Source organism: Thalassophryne amazonica, chromosome 7 (genome assembly GCF_902500255.1).
Source record: "Thalassophryne amazonica chromosome 7, fThaAma1.1, whole genome shotgun sequence".
NCBI classification, from domain to species: domain Eukaryota; kingdom Metazoa; phylum Chordata; class Actinopteri; order Batrachoidiformes; family Batrachoididae; genus Thalassophryne; species Thalassophryne amazonica.
Window position 1 is genome coordinate 98,541,840 of NC_047109.1, and position 18,761 is coordinate 98,560,600.

Sequence of the window (18,761 nt, forward strand, 5' to 3'; positions counted from 1 at the left end):
CACTATCTGCCACGGTCAGTAAAGCAGATCATCATTAGGTTGAAGCTGTAAAATAAAATCAGAAATTGCATTAAAATATGTTTGGCCAAACTAAAACATTCATTGACAGCTGAATTGAGCAACAAGCCCTTGAAAACTGCGTTGGATGGCAGATCAAGTACACCCTACTGGAGGTACTGTGGTGTATTTGTATCAAAATTAGGAAAAATGCACAGTGACATTAAGATGACATTTAGATTTACCCATATCAAAGGTTTATGACCATACAGAGAAAAGGAACTTCCATAATCCAAACTATAAGACCTCAATGAAGCAGTGTGGAGGTAGTGTTCTGGTTTGGGCATGCAGGGCTGCCTTTTCTTATTAGATTTGCCAATTTCACAATACAGTGCAAAAGCTTCATTATTCAAATATTTGCCTGTATACCTTCTATGGAGTTGCAGGTTGAAAATCCACCAGAGGGCAGATGTGTGCTGAATCATCTTTGAAAGCAGAATGGACTCACAGTTGAAATGTTTGGTGGTATCATTCTTGAAGACATCTGCCAAATGAAAAACAACTTTTGTTTTGTTTACAGGACGAAAAAAAGATGCATCTACCACAATACCAGTCAATGACTTGAAGGTTCTTCTGAATCTGGCTAGGGAACAGTATCTGAAGATGACAGACTCCAGTCTTTCTCCCTCTGCCTCTTGCTTGACAGATGACCAGAAGAGGGCGACCTCAGAGAACTCTGGTGATGATCAAAGCACATGACACTTTTAAGATCCATTTTAACGTTTACAACACAAGTCCACACAATATGGACTGCTTATTACACACACACACATATATACATACATACACACACACACACTATTATCTTGATATTTGTCCCTTTTTTTTTTTTTTTCGCCCCTGAATAATATTTTGGGCCTCCACGCACATTGGGATGGAGACAGTTTTGCAAGTGATTTGCAAAAACTAAATGTGCAGTTGACAGCGGGCAGTAGTGTGACGTCACACAGCACTATGTAAATTTTGCACATGTTAATATCGGTAAACGCAAAATGAATAATCAGCCACTTAATTTAAGTTAATTGATGCCGGTCCAAGGTACTTCTCTATCCAGATATAACATACATAGAAGATAACTTAGTACTCAAACAGTATAATATTTTTTTGATTTATTATTGATGCACACAGTAGAACACACGTGCAGCGTATCCAGATGTGCGTGCATCATCACTGTGCACACAGCTCGGAGTCTGTGAGAGACAATGCGCATCTGTCTTGTGTGGACAAGTAGCTGTGCACAGCTGTCTGTGTGCTGACAGAACACACAGAGCTGTGTGTGTTGTGTTCCACACAGACCCCGAGACGTGCTTGTTTTTATTTGTATAACGTGATACATCATTGACTGTAATTATCGTGAGATACACCAAAATATGCTCTGATCCATCTGTTACCCATAGACATTCATTCTTGAAAGAAAAAAGTAAGAAAAGGGGGGGAGTCAACACTAGGAAAACTGTTAAAATCTTTAAATATGTCCAACATTTACAGTGAATGATTTTTTTTATTTAGTCTGTGTATGAGGAGGCTGTGCTGTGGGAACAGTAGTCTGTCAAGCACAATAAATTAATGCCAAGGTTTCAAAGTCGCAAAATACAGACTCATTCAGCACCCAATAGATTTCCTTTTGCTCTTGATAAATTACAGAGCATCCGGTAAGTGTTCACAGTGCTTCACTTACTCCACATTTTATGTTACAGCCTTATTCTAAAATAGATGAAATTCATTTTTTTCCTCAAAATTCTACACACAGTACCCCATAATTACGATGTGATTTTTTTTTTTTACATTTTTTTTTCTTTTTTTTTGTTTTTTGCAAATTTATTAAAAATAAAATAACATGTACATGATGTAAATGACCACCAAAAGTACTGGAACACTTGGTATTTCACACATTTTACACTTTACACACTTGTTTATGCCATTTCAAATACAAAAATATAATATATTCAGTGAGGTTAATTATAAATCAGCCAGCTCAGATGGTCAGAGCTCTATTTTGTCCATGTCAAAAAAACAAATGCTGGTATAAAAGATGATGACAAAAATTGTATTTAAATTTTTAGATTATTTAAGTATTAAGCTGGTTTTGATGCCCATTGTGTCCATAAATTTGCTTCAGAACTTGAAGCAAATTTTTCAAGGCAGTCAAGGTACTCTAAACACAAATAGGTCCTGTAAGTGGTTGTTCTATTTTGAGACTAAATATTTTGTCCTTGTAGGTTTTCAAGCACTTGACAGTAATTCCATCCAGCAATTTGATTGGCCAGAATGGAGTGTCCTTCTCAATGTAGAGAACCTGCACAAGAACCAACAAAAAAGAAGGTAAACTTCATGTACTGTGGGAAGAATCCAGCTCTTTGTTCATGGGTGCTGGATACACTCTTCCCTGAATAGTAAACTGTGCAAAAGATTACATGGATTATTAACATATCTAATGTAAAGTACATTTTCTGACAGATTGGGTCTAAGTCAAGCTTCTCGTGACAACTTACTGGGTCCTAAAGACAATCAGAAGAGTTCACCTGCTTTACTAGATGCCAGAGAACTTCTAAAACACTTTACGACAGATGGCATGCCAACTGGTGAGCTCCAACCACTGGCTGTCCTTCGAAGGTAGGTCCACTCATTTTTGCTGGCTGTTTTTGACTCTATGCAGAGGATCACTGAGACAACAGATAAGCATGTCTGGTTCCATATATACATATGTATTTATCTTTTGATATAGCTCTGGCCTTCATATTGATGCTCATAAAGAGATAATCATGCATTTTTTCAGGGAAATACTGAAATAAAAAGGTGTATTGTTCAATGCAGACAGTTGTACAATAAATATCCAGACTTACAAATAAATATACATTTACATAATCTGCAGAGCTTTCCTAAGATTGGTAAAAAAAAAATGTTCTGAATGAGTTTATGAGCATGTAATGAGGATTTGATGAGACTCATTAACCTTCTGCTGTTAGCTTCCAGCCTTTCAATAAAATATTATTACACAGCGAAAAAAGTAATCAATCAGTACTGTTAATATTGTGTTAAGCCACACTGTGTGTGTGACTGAAGCCATTAAACCTGTATTAGTGACTTACTGAAGAGACAAAACAAATTAATAATGGTCTTTGTTTGTTGTTGTGTTCTTTCGCTGTCTTTGTGCTTTTTGTTCCGTCATCCTCTTTCTCTGCAGTAATAACGGCTTTGAGTTGTCACCAGATCTCTCTCCAGGCAAAGTCAGTCATATGCCATTTAACAGAGCTTCAGCTTCCCGTTACCATGGCATAGAGTACGTATTTTCAAATGACAAACAGCCTTAAGTTAATTAGTAACATCATGACAGTTAAAGTGCAAATCACTAGTAAATAAAATGTCAAATGAGCTGACTAATCTAAATAAACAAAGAATTATGAAGATACTTATGTATTTCATTTCTTTTTGGTGCTATATGTCCAGAGAAATGAAGTCATAAATATGGGGAAATTGGCTTGATTTGACCTGCCTCTGATAAACACTCATGCCCGTGGAATATGAAGGAATATGAATTTTGGTGACATCATCTCAGGTCATGCCCCTAAAATGAATGGGGAGGAGTTAACATAATTTTTTACACTGTGAAATCACTTTGCATGTAGTCACATGCTTATAGTGTTGTTTATTAGGTGGACAGATTTTGAAGAGAAAATATTTTGAGGGGGAAAGTAAGAGGTTTTTTTTTTTTTAAATAGTGCCTCTTGTACAAACAGCAGAAGTGAAGCCGAGCACAGTGTGAGAATGGTCTTCAAAGCATGATGGCGCTAACCATGGATTTTATCCTTTCATGTGTCCAGAAGAAAATTCTTAACTAAGCATGTTTGCTCCCCCGAAAGCATGGAATTGGCCTTGTTTGTGGGCACCGTGTTGTGTCATGCTAATCTAAGATCCTACATGCAGGACACCGGCCAACCTCACTGAAGAAGTCGCTTCTGCGCTCATGGAGTCGGATGAGTGTCTGATTTTAACAGGACAGCTGTAATGTGAACCATCTCCCAGCCCTTTTGAGTTACTGACTAAACCAAGCTAAGTGCTACAGGCTTAGCTTATCTTAGTTTAGCTTAGCTTAGTCCCTTCGTCTGCAGGCTGATGAAGGGACATGTGTTTTTTCCGTGGAACGCCACACAGCGGAACAATAATTCTACAATAATTCTAATTTAGCCCAAGCAGAGGGTCACCCCTTTGAGTCTCGGTCTGCTTGAGGTTTCTTCCTCAAATCATTAGACGGTGTTTTTCCTTACCACTGTCACCTGTGTGCTTGCTCTAGGGGTTGGTAAGGTTAGACCTTACTTGTGTGAAGCGCCTTGAGGCAGCTTTGTTGTGATTTGGTGCTATATCAGTGAAATAAATTGAACTGAATTCTACATGGCTCTGTGTGTGAACAAAGCAGGAGTGAAATCAGAGACACCACTTTCACATATGTAATCATTATTATTCAGTCTTATTGAGATGTGATGTTTTGTTTACTTTTTTTTATGAGTACACCGCAGGTTACAAAGAGGCAGAGACGTACATTTGTTGATTGCAAAATACATCAATTTGATTTTAAAGCCTAATTAAAACAATCTTAAAGCCATATTACATTTGGAGACAAAAAAAAAAACAAAAACAGCACAGACTGACTGTGTGTACAGGAATAACTCATGAAGCGGTTTGTAGCTGAACACAGGTGGAGTGACCTTCAGGTGGCACTTTAGGTTACATCACCTTTATGGCTAAAACCACATCTGAATCTGTGTGCATTCTTCAGACGCTGTATGATTAATTTTATTTTTATCAGCTACATCAGGACTCACATGATGATTCATAAATCTGGTATATGATTTTTTTTTTTTTTTTTTTTTTTTTTTAGATTGTGTTGTTTGGAGTGCGATTTGCCCGTTAAGATGAAATATGAAATGGATATTAAGATGTGTTTACACAGTAGATTTTCTTTTGTTCTCATCATATTAATCTTTTCATTCAGGTTTTGTCTCGACAACCAGCGTTCCTTAGACCGGGACCAGGCCTTTGCAAGGCTCCAGTCCCGTCTGGTTCGCTATGAAACCCAAACCACCTGTTCCAAGGAGATTTGTGCCCTCCCGTTTGCCCTCAGTCCAGCCCCTTCACCCGCCGTGATGTCAGAACCAGGAAGCGTCCCAGATGGGGAAACATTGCAGAATGCTGATGTAGCTCGTCTAAAACGAAGGTCCTGGGACACCGACATCATTGGAGGATACCCCCACAAGAGGTTTGCTACAGCGTAAATATTCATTCTTGAGATCCAAACATCCAAAAGGACTTTATTAATTATTGATTTATAAGTAAAGCCTCCAGAGTTTTTTTTATTCTTGCTTCTGAATATAATGTTACACATTCATTGTTTTCATTTCAGCTTTTACAAGTTCTGGATAGAAAACCAAATCAGAAGTCACACTCGGATGGCTAAAATGTGTTTGCTCAGCCTTGCTTAGGTTGGGAACCACTGGTGTAGACAATAACTCAAAAACAATACACACTATCATCATGTGACTCACCAAATCAAAACAGCATGTAATGAGGACAAAGCCTGTTTTATCAAGTGAACTTTGATGCACCACATTGATTGAAATCAAAACTTTGTTTTGCCTATGTAATGTCCCATAGACATACTGCCACCTGCTGGATGGTTCGTGGAGGTGCCTACCTTCGGGAGCATCAGTTAACAAGTTATAGTCAAAGTTGTTGTCCATTCGGCTGCTCCCGTTTTGTGTTCGGGTCGTTACAGCGGGTACAGCTAGAGCCGCACAGATAGTTGCCACAAGGTTTACGCCGGATGCCCTTCCTGACGCAACTCCAGTTTAACCTGGAGAAACACACACAGCCGCTGGTGTTCCAAAAAGGTCTCCCATCCAACTACTAACCAGGTCCCGCACTGCTTAGCTTCTGAGATCTGACAGGATCGGGCTTACTGAGGTTAAAACTCATATGTAGTTTTCTGCCTCTTGAACGCTGCACTCCACCCATCTAACAAGTTAGCATCCGCAGGGAGAAATATAACGCCCAGTGCTAATTCTCCACGAAATACACAACAGAACAGGAAACGAAAACTGAAATGAAACAATATAGTGCAGCAGATAACAGAATATTTGCAGAGGAATCCTTCAAATCCGGTTACAAGCACCAAAGTTTGACTGTGTATACCTTTTGGTACATATTTTATCAAAATAACGTTAACCATTTGTATTTTCAATAGGGGGCCAAGTAGGGGACAATTGAAGAACTGCATAGGGGTGAAAAAAATGTTCCAGTCATATTGAAAGCTATACCACATTATGTATCTGATCACAAAGATTCCAAAAAGGTTTAGTTTGGACCATCTGTGACTGAATGTTCTGGAGTTATGGGGTAAAAACAGCAAGCTTGGCGACAAAAGTCACAAGTATTAAATGATGAAATTCTTGTTGGTGACAGAAATGTTGTTTCAGCAATTTAAATGAGTGGGAAGATACACAAAGTTAAAGATGGAACTTAGTTCCAGTTAAGTGTAGTAAAAAGCTAAACGGGTGGATACATGGACGGGTGGTTTTTGTGGCATGATTTTTACCCTATTGTGTTGGCGTGGATTCAGACTGGTGAAGTCGGAGAGCAGCGACTCACTGTGTTCTCAGAGCAGCGCCAGCAGCGGGACACATCCTTCCATCAGGTCACTGAGAAGGCAGCCGTGCAGATCTCAATCTGCTTCCTCTTCCATCTGCACTTCATCTTCTACAGCTGCACTACGGACTTCCTCAGGTGTCATAATATAACATTTTTTTGAACCAGTGTATTGCTATTTCAAGGATTTGTCATATATTTTTTAATTAAAAAAATATTAGTTTATTTCAAAGGACTCTTGTCATATTCCGAAATTTCATATTCGATGTCAGAGCATGCAGAGTTTTTTTTTTTTTTTTTTTTTTTTTTTTCTCCTTTCACTTCAAATCTGTGTAGTCTGGTCCATAAATATTTGGTTGATAATGCAGTTTTCTAGTATTGTCTCTGTACACTAGAGCTGAAGTAAGATAGTATGTGCTTGTAGTTCAAATGGCTGTAATTCCACAGTGGTTATTACAACGTTTGTGTTCAGCTGTTTGAATTAAAGGCAACAGTCTACACGATGAGCATATATTGTGTATGTCAGCTCCGCCGTGGTGTTGTACAGCGTCAAAATCACAAAAATTTTTGCTTTCCGAATGCTTACTGGACTGACTTTATATGTTTAAAAACATTTTGGCCTGAACATTTCTGGTCCACTTTTGTTCTCCAAAAGTTGTTCCAGGACAAAAAATTTCTTGTATTTCTCTTTTTCCAAATAGTAATTATAGTCCTGATGTTACTCCATAGGTCTGGCAACTCTCCCCTCTGGTGACAATGTTAAAACCTTGCAGCAGAAGATGCATGTTGAGCAAATGGAGGGCAAACCTGTCAAAGAGTCTCGCTCCCAGAAACACAACAGGGTGAGTGTGTGTCTGTCTGTCTGTGGGGGAAATCAGGGGTGGGGCTTTGTAACCTTTTAGGTTTGACAGCAATACTGAATACTGCTGCATATTAGGGGATTATTTCAACATGTTGCCCCCACTGGATGTCTGTTTGCTTCCCACTTTTATTTTTAAGGAAAGTTAGCCTGATGTGGTCCCTCTGTCTGACACACACAGTATGTGATAATGATCGTGAATTCAGAAGAGTAGCCGCATTCTCTCTCTCTCTCTCTCTCTCTCTCTCTCTCTCTCTCTCTCTCTCTCTCTCTCTCTCTCATATCAGACATTCAGCAACAGTTCCAAAGATAAATGTTTTTCATGAGATCACGTTGCCCATCACTAAAGTGTGTGTACGCACACACACTTGTGTAGCCTTTTGGTGATTCCACACACGTTACAATCTGCATGCTGACCTTGACTTTTTGTTTTTTTATTGGTGTGCAAACAAGCTTATCATTCAAAGTACACTTGGATCTATTCAGATGAAACAGTAGCAGTTTATTCTGGGCAGATTAAAAACTGATTTTCTGCCTTTCAAGAAGACTGAGTGACACCAGTGACCCTTCGTGAGCATTTAGAAAGTCTGCACAGAACAGCAGCTGTTACAGAACATCTCTTTATTTTTTAAGAATGTTTTTGCTCTTGATAAATGCAGTGGAATATAGTCTTACTGTGGGCGGTGAAGGTGAAGTTGTGCTTTGCTGTGCAGACATTTAAAATGAGGCTTTGTGAAACTGGGTCCGGTGGTTTGGACAAACAGAAATTACCGTAGATGTAACATTTGTTTTTTTTTTTAATGTGTTAATATAAGAGTGTCTGTTTTTGTGTCTTCAGATACTGCAGGAAGTAGTGGCTAAAACGCTGAAACTCCATGGGATTACTGCAGAGCACGAATGCTTTGAGGCCTGCAGCCGGCGACTGTTTGACATTTCTAAATTCTATCTCAAGGTCAGTCTGCCTGCGACACGCAGCCACTGCCGTCCTTTCCTTTGTTTGTATTGTTTACTATGGAAATGTGGGATTAGTTAAAGGCAACATTAGAACATTAATAATTACAATGAATACATCTAAATTGTGATTATAAATCACATGATTATATTAATATGATTGGACGTCTGCTTCTTGTGTTTGATTCCAGGATCTGAAGACGTCTCGTGGGCTGCATGAGGAGATGAAGAAGACTGCTGGCAACAACGTCAAACAGGTACACCACCACACAACGCTGGTCCTCAAGGGCCCTATCTTGATGATCTATTTGTGTCTGGTCTGTTTACACAATCTGAGTGCAGAGTGAGGTGCAGGGTGCAAGGGGGTTGTATTTCCTCACATAAGTAACCATGGGTCTGTTTTTTTGGTATAACGTGAAATATACTATTCAGATTCAGATCTGTCATAACCACTGAGAAGCAGGTGCACTGGAACCTGGCACATTGCTAAATGTCGGACTTAAGTGAGAGGGTTTCTGGACTATGAAATGCACTGGAGTATAAACTGCAGCTGTCAAAAAAAAAAGGATCATGAAGAAAAAAAATGTATGCGTTGCTCTGGAGTATAAGTAAACTATTTTTAAAACATATATTTCACAAGAATTCAAGAAAACTTTTTATTAGTGTAGATTAGACTATTCAGTCACACAATATATATATATATATATATATATATATATATATATATATATATATATATATATATATGAAAGTATTCACAGCACTTCACTTTTTTCCACATTTTGTTACGTTACAGGCGTATTCCAAGATGGATGAAACTCATTTTTTCCTCAAAATCTTATACACAATACCACTTTTGTTGACATTTTTTTTGAAAATTTATTAAAATTAAAAAAAAAACAAGAAATCACATGTACATACGTATTAACAGCCTTCAAAATTGAGCTCAGGTGCATCCTGTTTCCACTGGTCATCCTTGAGATGTTTCTGCAGCTTATAGTCCACCTTCAATTGATTGGACATGATTTGGAAAGAAAACACACCTGTCTACTTATAAGGTCCCACAGTTGAGGGTATATGTCAGAGCACAAACCAAGCATGAAGTGAAAGGAATTGTCTATAGACCTCTGAGACAGATTGTCTTGAGGCACAAATTTGGCGACGGGTACAGAACCATTTCTGCTGCTTTGAAGGTCTCAATGAGAACAGTGGCCTCCATCATCCATAAACGGAAGAAGTTTGGATCCAGCAAGGCTCTTCCTAGATCCGGCTGGCCTTCTAAACTGAGCAATCGGGGAGAAGGGACTTATCAGGGAGGTGATCAAGAACCTGATGGTCACTCTGTCAGAGTTCAAGCATTCCTCCGTGGAGAGAGGAGAACCTTCCAGAAGAACAACCACCTCTGCAGCAATCCGCCAATCAGGCCTGGATGGCTGAGTGGCCAGATGGAAGCCACTCCTTCGTAAAAGGCACATGGCAGCTGACTTGGAGTTTGCCAAAAGGCACCTGAAGGACTCTCAGACCACGAGAAAGAAAATTCTCAGGTCTGATGAGACAAAGATTGAACTCTTTGGTGTGAATGCCAGGCACCATCCCTACAGTGAAGCATGGTGGTGGCAGCATCATGTTGTGCTGGCCGTTTCTCAGTGGCAGGAACTGGGAAACTAGTCAGGATTGAGGGAAAGATGAATGCAGCAATGTACAGACACATCCTGAATGAAAACCTGCCCCAGAGCGCTCTTGACCTCAGACTGGGGTGACAGTTCATCTCTCAGTAGGATAATGACCCTAAGCACACAACCAAGAAATCAAAGGAGTGGCTTCAGGACAACTCTGTGAATGTCCTTGAGTGGTCCAGCCAGAACCAAGACCTGAATCTGATTGAACATCTCTGGAGAGATTTGAAAATGGCCGTGCACTGACACTCCCCATCCAACCTGATGGAGCTTGAGAGGTGCCGCAAAGAAGAATGGACAAAACTTCCCAAAGATAGGTGCATCAAGCTTGTGGCATCATATTCAAGGAGACTTGAGGTTGTAATTGCTGCCAAAGTTCCATCAACAAAGTATTGAGCAAAGAGTGTGAATACTTACGTACATGTGATTTCTTAGTTTTTTATTTTTAATGAATATGCAAAAAAAAAAACTTTTTTCATGTTATCATTATGGGGTGTTGTGAGTAGAATTTTGAGGGGAATTTACTCAATTTTAGAATAAGGCTGTAACATAACAAAATGTAGAAAAAGTGAAGAGCTGTGAATACTTTCCAAATGCATCGTATGTGGCAGGACATACATATATATATATACACACACGAGGGTAGGCTGAAAAGTTCTAAGGTTCACTATAATGCAGTTAATGCATTACTCCTTCATGGGGAGCCTTAGAACTTTTCAGCCTACCTTTGTATATATAAAACTTTTTTAGCCCAAAAATGCTGTAATTAGATCTTCACACAAGAGGCTGATTTAGAGAATGAGACACCAAAGCTTCCTGAGGTGAAGTAGGGATGATGTTTTTTGTTGTTCCATTAGTGTTTACTTTTATTTGAAAACAATTTTTCTCAGTTCAGTTTTGTTGTAATTTCATGATTTAATGTGCATTTGTGTGTACATAAGTAGGGTGGACACGTGTTGTGAACCTGCCTGTGTAAGGTATATGTGAATATTACACTGTACAAATATCAAAACAAAAAAGCGCTAGTCTTCAAACCAGGTTTAGGGCACAATTGCTTTCTGCTGCACCAACACTCCACCTGAAAACACCTCAGTTTAAGACCAGCACACTCACAGCTGCACAGATGAGCACAAGTACACTTGCTGTTTACACAGCCTGAGCGCTAGGAGTACAAATGACGAATGCAATGGGTGGAAATTAGTGATGATGTTGCACTGTTCGTAGCGCTGGTTTGTCCTGGCTGTAAGATATAAATGTACAAAACATTGAGGAGGTCGCAACATAATTTGGGGATATGAGCTAACGGGAAAAACCTGTCCAGTTGTGAACTGGAGTCGTCTCCAGTGACCATCTGGTGGATCAGTGAATCTAAGTTATGATGGAGGATTAAAAGTAGAAAACAAACTTGTGGTATTATTGTTGCATGCCAGAAGCAAGACAGGAACCCACAGTTTTCTTCCACAGACTGTGCTTCTTTATATGCATTTATTTTTCTTGTAGGTCATTGACTGGGTGCTGGAGAAGACCTTAAAGACGAGAAAACAGACTTAAAGAGAAAGTTGGAAAAATATACCTTTCCAAATCATATAGTTACATCATCAGCCATGTAAAGGTTTGGAGTCAGTGTTGGACTTTGTGGTTTTTTTTGTTTTTGTTTTTTTTTTTTTAAACTGGATTTAGTGGTTTTAAAAACTGTATCTTTTGCACAAAAATACAAAACAAACAAAAACTTAATAAGTCAGGTCTGTGTTTGCGTTTTACTCTTTTAATTTTTTTTAAAAGAATCAAATCCTTTATTCCTTTTTATTTGTTAGCTAAAATGCAGATTGGTGCTTTTTTCTATTTAAAATGCAGATAAACAATCATGTTGAACCTGAGTGTTGGTTGAAGAGCAGAACAGAAAAACCTGCACAACAAATTCTAGTCACATTATTTCTTTTTTCTTCTCTGATTTTAAAAACCTGATTTGTTCATTTTCTTTACAAACACTGTATGTTTTAAAGCATGACAAATGTACATATTTCATCTGTAAAATGTTCCTGTTTGTAACAAAATAAAATTTTTCTTTCTTCTTACATCACACTTTTGTGCAGAACAACCTGCTGACAGATGAATGAGTGTGACGTGTGAAAGTAAGTTACCTTATCATTGTTGAGGGCGACGACGTGCTCGTTATCGCTGAGAGCCAGACTCCTGTTTGTGATAGTTTACCTTGTCACCTCTAAGTCTATGAGGACATCTGGTTTCCACGATGACACGCAGCACTGACGCAATCAGCTGTTAAGCTGCAGTCACACGGTACACGTTCTACAAGTAGGAAGTGGCTGGCCAAGTTGACAGAAAATGATCCACTGTAAAGTTAAACCTTACCATAACATCTGCAACTTCACAGTGGTTTTTCTTCAGTGAGCTTTCTACTGAGACAAATTAATAAAATATCAAAATAGAAATTTTACACTTTTCTATGACTCTCCCTAATCTACTGGTCATTCTGGACATTTTGAATACTTTGGGAAAATTTGTAGGTGCTACAGTTTAGAAAGAAACAGAGGTATTTAAAATAACACTCGGGATGAAAAAGGGCGTGGTCAGTTTCAGGCTGTTCATCCCGGATACAGATTTTGGCACATATGCCAAGTTGTTCACTGAGGTCATATGAGTCTAGAACAGTTGAGTTATACTCTCCTAAATGATGTGCATACATGTTTCAGCTAGATCCTAAACTAAATGTGAGAGTTGCAGCTTATCTTCTCTGAACACCAGTAACTGTTTTTTGTTTTGTTTTTTTGAAGTTACAAACTGTTATATGGTCATTATTTTTACTCGTACAACAATGATGTGTCAGTCTTGGATGTTAGTTCTAGTGATTGTTGACTATGGAGAGGCTCACTGTGGAAGCAAATGTGCACATTTACCTCACTAAATGTGAATAAAAGTTTTAAGACTGCTGACTATACAGTTAGCTGCTTACCTTAGCCTCCTTGTAATCCGGTGGCGCTGAGGTCTACTGAGGTATTACAAATCTGTTGCTGATGAGGGGTTCGGTCATGCTACCACACACTTGTAATGACATTTTCTCTTGTTCAGGGGTGACAAGAAGCAGTTTACAATTATTTTTGGCCCTCCACCCAGTATGAAATATGGGGGGATATAGCGATCAGCATGTGCATCCGTTTTCAATTGTTAGTGTGATATCTCAAGAACTAGTTGATCATTTTCATTCATATTTAGCATATCCCCGACACCAGCCGTTTGGGGTCAATTTGTTAGGTCACAGCAAGATATTCCAAGCACTCTTGTTAGCATGCTATGTCAAGAACCAGTTAACCGGTTTCACTGTTACTGCACTGTTACATCATTGTGTGATCTTTCTTTAAACCTGCATTCTGCCAACATCACCTCATTATAATATAATTTACTGTTCAATGCAAACTTCATGCAACCCAAAATTCTGCACAGCACGACATCCTCTGTCATCCTGATGTACACTGGTGCTGCTGTTACAGAGGACCAGATTACCAAGAATAAGAAATAAAAATTAATAATACAGTGCCCTACAAAGTATTGGAACACTTGGTATTTCATACATTTTAATTTGTTTATGCCATTTCAAATACAAAAAATTAAATTTCTAAAATTATCTTCCTTGCAATGAAACTGAAAGCAAATTTCTACAACTTGATATACATTAATTAAAAAATATGAAAGCCAAGATGATGGGTTGCATAAGTAATGGACACTTAGGTATAATACCTGTAAATAATCAGCTTTATTGCCAGTTTTCTTCAGACAAGTCAGGGGATGGCTACATGAACATGAACATGGACTTGGATTTTATTTACATCAATTATGAAGAAATACGAACAGTATGACACGGTAAATCTGTGTGGAGTAGACAGCTCTCAAAAACTGAGCGTCTGTGCAAGAAGAATGAGGAAAAACACCCAGACAAGGTTACAGGATTCTGTGGCTGTGATTGGAGAAATTGTGCATAGTGCATATTTTGCATTTTGTATCCCCAGTTATATAGTAGTGTTCAGAATAATAGTAGTGCTATGTGACTAAAAAGATTAATCCAGGTTTGGAGTATATTTCTTATTGTTACATGGGAAACAAGGTACCAGTAGATTCAGTAGATTCTCACAAGTCCAACAAGACCAAGCATTCATGATATGCACACTCTTAAGGCTATGAAATTGGGCTATTAGTAAAAACAAGTAGAAAAGGGGGTGTTCACAATAATAGTAGTGTGGCATTCAGTCAGAGAGTTCGTCAATTTTGTGGAACAAACAGGTGTGAATCAGGTGTCCCCTATTTAAGGATGAAGCCAGCACCTGTTGAACATGTTTTTCTCTTTGAAAGCCTGAGGAAAATGGGACATTCAAGACATTGTTCAGAAGAACAGCATAGTTTGATTAAAAAGTTGATTGGAGAGGGGAAAACCTATATGCAGGTGCAAAAAATTACAGGGAGTTCATCTACAATGATCTCCAGTGCTTCAAAATGGACAAAAAAAAAAACAGACGCATGGAAGAAAACGGAAAACAACCATTGAAATGGATAGAAGAATAACCAGATTGGCAAAGGCTCACCCATTGATCAGCTCCAGGATGATCAAAGACAGTCTGGAGTTACCTGTAAGTGCTGTGACAGAAGACACCTGTGTGAAGCTAATTTATTTGCAAGAATCCCCCACAAAGTCCCTCTGTTAAATAAAAGACGTACAGAAGAAGTTACAATTTGCCAAAGAACACATCAACTGGCCTAAAGAGAAATGGAGGAATATTTTGTGGACTGATGAGAGTAAAATTGTTCTTTTTGGGTCCAATCAATCAATCAATTTTTTTATATAGCGCCAAATCACAACAAACAGTTGCCCCAAGGCGCTTTAAGGGTCCAAGGGCCGCAGACAGTTTGTGAGACAACCCCCAAACTCTGAATTCAAGCCATAGTTCACAGTGAAGACAGTGAAGCATGGTGGTGCAAGCATCATGATATGGGCATGTTTCTCCTACTATGGTGTTGGGCCTATATATCACATACCAGGTATCATGGATAAGTTTGGATATGTCAAAATACTTGAAGAGGTCATGTTGCCTTATGCTGAAGACAATGACCCCAAGCACACTAATAAACAAGAAAAATCTTGGTTCCAAACCAACAAAATTAATGCCTCGCAGATGTGAAGAAATCATGAAAAACTGGTTATACAACTAAATACTAGTTTAGTGAATCACAGGATTGCTAAAAAAGCAGTTTGAACATAAAAGTTTTGAGTTTGTAGCGTCAACAGCAGATGCTACTATTATTGTGAACACCCCCTTTTCTACTTTTTTTTTTTACTAATAGCCCAATTTCATAGCCTTAAGAGTGTGCATATCATGAATGCTTTGTCTTGTTGGATTTGAGAGAATCTACTGAATCTACTGGTACCTTGTTTCCCATGTAACAATAAGAAATATACTCAAAACCTGGATTAATCTTTTTAGTCACATAGCACTACTATTATTCTGAACACTACTGTACAGCTTCATGATGAAGTGGTATAGAGAAGGATTTTATAAAAAAGACCACCTGAACATTCAGCTACAATTTGCCAGAAGGTACATCTGAGATGCAAGCCTAGATTTGATGTTTTGGTGAAAGAAAGTTCTCCTCTATATCACTTCATTTTTTTTTTTTTTTTTTAATACAGTGCCCTCCAATACTTTTGAAGGGCACTGTATTACTTGACAGTGTGTTTGCTTGAACATGAAATCATTGGATAATAAAAAGATTTAAATTCCGTTTTGTTATATTGAGGTGTTTGGTTTTTTGTTCCGCCGCCCGCCCTTTTCCTGGAAAACGTTTGTAATAATGGCTTTGGTCTCATCATACTTTGAAAAGACATAAAATAATAACAGCAGCATCATCTGAACAAATGGTTTCACCGCTATCATAACAGAACTCAATAAATGAACGTCAACAAGTCTCAGAAGCAGAAAAACAAAGATAATGAGCTCTGCTTTTTATTAGCGCGGGAGCCAAAACGTGCTGCGACTCCAAAGTGCAAACCTCAGATTCACTCAACACTGGACTTCATTTTTCATTTTGTGATTCATCTGTTTGTGACTCGAGACACATCCACACTTTGGCTGGATGGTTTGTTGAGAAGCAGGATTTAGGTTTTCTTCCTTTTTATGGCCAAACACAGTCAAGTACAGCTGAAACTGCAGCGTAACCTATGTGGCAGTTAAAACTGTGACCTCCTACGATGTAATTGAGAGGCCACACGGAGCCGTGTTGATGTTTTGACCTAAAGCATGAGAAACACGTGGTGGAGCGACTGTTGGTTCTCTGTAACGGCTTCTGAAGGACAGAAATGAGCTGACAGTTGAAAGGAAGCTGAACTCCCGAGAGAAGAAACTTGACAGACTTGCTGCGTTTGTAGATTTCACAGAGCAGCAATTAGTGCTGAACCTAAACTGAGCGATGCTGCTCCTGCAGCCACAGTGTGCACATGTGACAGCACGGGTGGGTGGCTACTTATTGGTGGTGACACAAACATGCACCAGCAAACATTTGAGAAAACATGATGAAAATGAGGAGCTGTGAAGTTTAAATTACGATGACTGACCTCAGCAAAGCCAGGCGCCATCTGTTCCCAGACTTTCTTCTAAAAGACGATATTGAACCTCCTGCCTGGCACCTCTGCAGCTTCCGACACTTTCTCAACAGTTAACAGTAAGGTTTTTTCCTTATATAGTTGAAAAATCTACTTTGTGTCCACTAGAAGCATGGAGAAGCCAGAAATGGAATGTACACTCATCAAAAATATAAACGCAACACTTTTGGTTTTGCTCCCATTTTGTATGAGATGAACTCAAAGATCTAAAACTTTTTCCACATACACAATATCACCATTTCCCTCAAATATTGTTCACAAACCAGTCTAAATCTGTGATAGTGAGCACTTCTCCTTTGCTGAGATAATCCATCCCACCTCACAGGTGTGCCATATCAAGATGCTGATTAGACACCATGATTAGTGCACAGGTGTGCCTTAGACTGCCCACAATAAAAGGCCACTCTGAAAGGTGCAGTTTTGTTTTATTGGGGGGGTGGATACCAGTCAGTATCTGGTGTGACCACCATTTGCCTCATGCAGTGCAACACATCTCCTTCGCATAGAGTCGATCAGGTTGTCAATTGTGGCCTGTGGAATGTTGGTCCACTCCTCTTCAATGGCTGTGCAAAGTTGCTGGATATTGGCAGGAACTGGTACACACTGTCGTATACGCCGGTCCAGAGCATCCAAACATGCTTAATGGGTGACATGTCCGGTGAGTATGCCGGCCATGCAAGAACTGGGACATTTTTAGCTTCCAAGAATTGTGTACAGATCCTTGCAACATGGGGCCGTGCATTATCCTGCTGCAACATGAGGTGATGTTCTTGGATGTATGGCACAACAATGGGCCTCAGGATCTCGTCATGGTATCTCTGTGCATTCAAAATGCCATCAATAAAATGCACCTGTGTTCTTCGTCCATAACAGACGCCTGCCCATACCATAACCCCACCGCCACCATGGGCCACTTGATCCACAACATTGACATCAGAAAACCGCTCACCCACACGACGCCACACACGCTGTCTGCCATCTGCCCTGGACAGTGTGAACCGGGATTCATCCGTGAAGAGAACACCTCTCCAACGTGCCAAACGCCAGCGAATGTGAGCATTTGCCCACTCAAGTCAGTTACGATGACGAACTGGAGTCAGGTCGAGACCCCGATGAGGACGACGAGCATGCAGATGAGCTTCCCTGAGACGGTTTCTGACAGTTTGTGCAGAAATTCTTTGGTTATGCAAACCGATTGTTTCAGCAGCTGTCCGAGTGGCTGGTCTCAGACGATCTTGGAGGTGAACATGCTGGATGTGGAGGTCCTGGGCTGGTGTGGTTACACGTGGTCTGCGGTTGTGAGGCTGGTTGGATGTACTGCCAAATTCTCTGAAAGCCTTTGGAGACGGCTTATGGTAGAGAAATGAACATTCAATACACGAGCAACAGCTCTGGTTGACATTCCTGCTGTCAGCATGCCAATTGCATGCTCCCTCAAATCTTGCGACATCTGTGGCATTGTGCTGTGTGATAAAATTGCACCTTTCAGAGTGGCCTTTTATTGTGGACAGTCTAAGGCACACCTGTGCACTAATCATGGTGTCTAATCAGTATCTTGATATGGCACACCTGTGAGGTGGGATGGATTATCTCAGCAAAGAAGTGCTCACTATCACAGATTTCAACTGGTTTGTGAACAATATTTGAGGGAAATGGTGATATTGTGTATGTGGAAAAAGTTTTAGATCTTTGAGTTCATCTCATACAAAATGGGAGCAAAACCAAAAGTGTTGCGTTTATATTTTTGAGTGTAATTCTACAGCGCTTTTCCAATGCAAACCCTCAAAGCTCTTTACAATTTACCTTGATATGACCATAATAACCCAGTCACTGGGAATACTTTTTTTTCGTGTTTTTGTGCTAGTTTCTGTTGAATTCTTCCAATCTACGATGTGTAAGCCCAATATATACTGTG

The 18,761-nt window shown here is 39.4% G+C and overlaps 1 protein-coding gene across 2 annotated transcripts in view; it reads left to right on the top strand.

The window, feature by feature from the left end:
• Positions 1-12,262, top strand: part of mtbp (MDM2 binding protein) — a 64,716-nt gene extending 52,454 nt beyond the window's left edge. For both annotated transcript variants that reach the window (XM_034175223.1, XM_034175224.1), the window contains exons 14-23: positions 578-736; positions 2,277-2,379; positions 2,515-2,670; positions 3,242-3,337; positions 5,048-5,311; positions 6,671-6,834; positions 7,426-7,538; positions 8,394-8,507; positions 8,698-8,763; positions 11,683-12,262. In XM_034175223.1, coding sequence (XP_034031114.1) covers positions 578-736; positions 2,277-2,379; positions 2,515-2,670; positions 3,242-3,337; positions 5,048-5,311; positions 6,671-6,834; positions 7,426-7,538; positions 8,394-8,507; positions 8,698-8,763; positions 11,683-11,733 — 1,286 coding nt within the window. In that variant the 3' untranslated portion in view covers positions 11,734-12,262. The remainder of the gene's footprint in view (positions 1-577; positions 737-2,276; positions 2,380-2,514; positions 2,671-3,241; positions 3,338-5,047; positions 5,312-6,670; positions 6,835-7,425; positions 7,539-8,393; positions 8,508-8,697; positions 8,764-11,682) is intronic.
• The last annotated feature ends 6,499 nt before the right edge of the window (positions 12,263-18,761 follow it).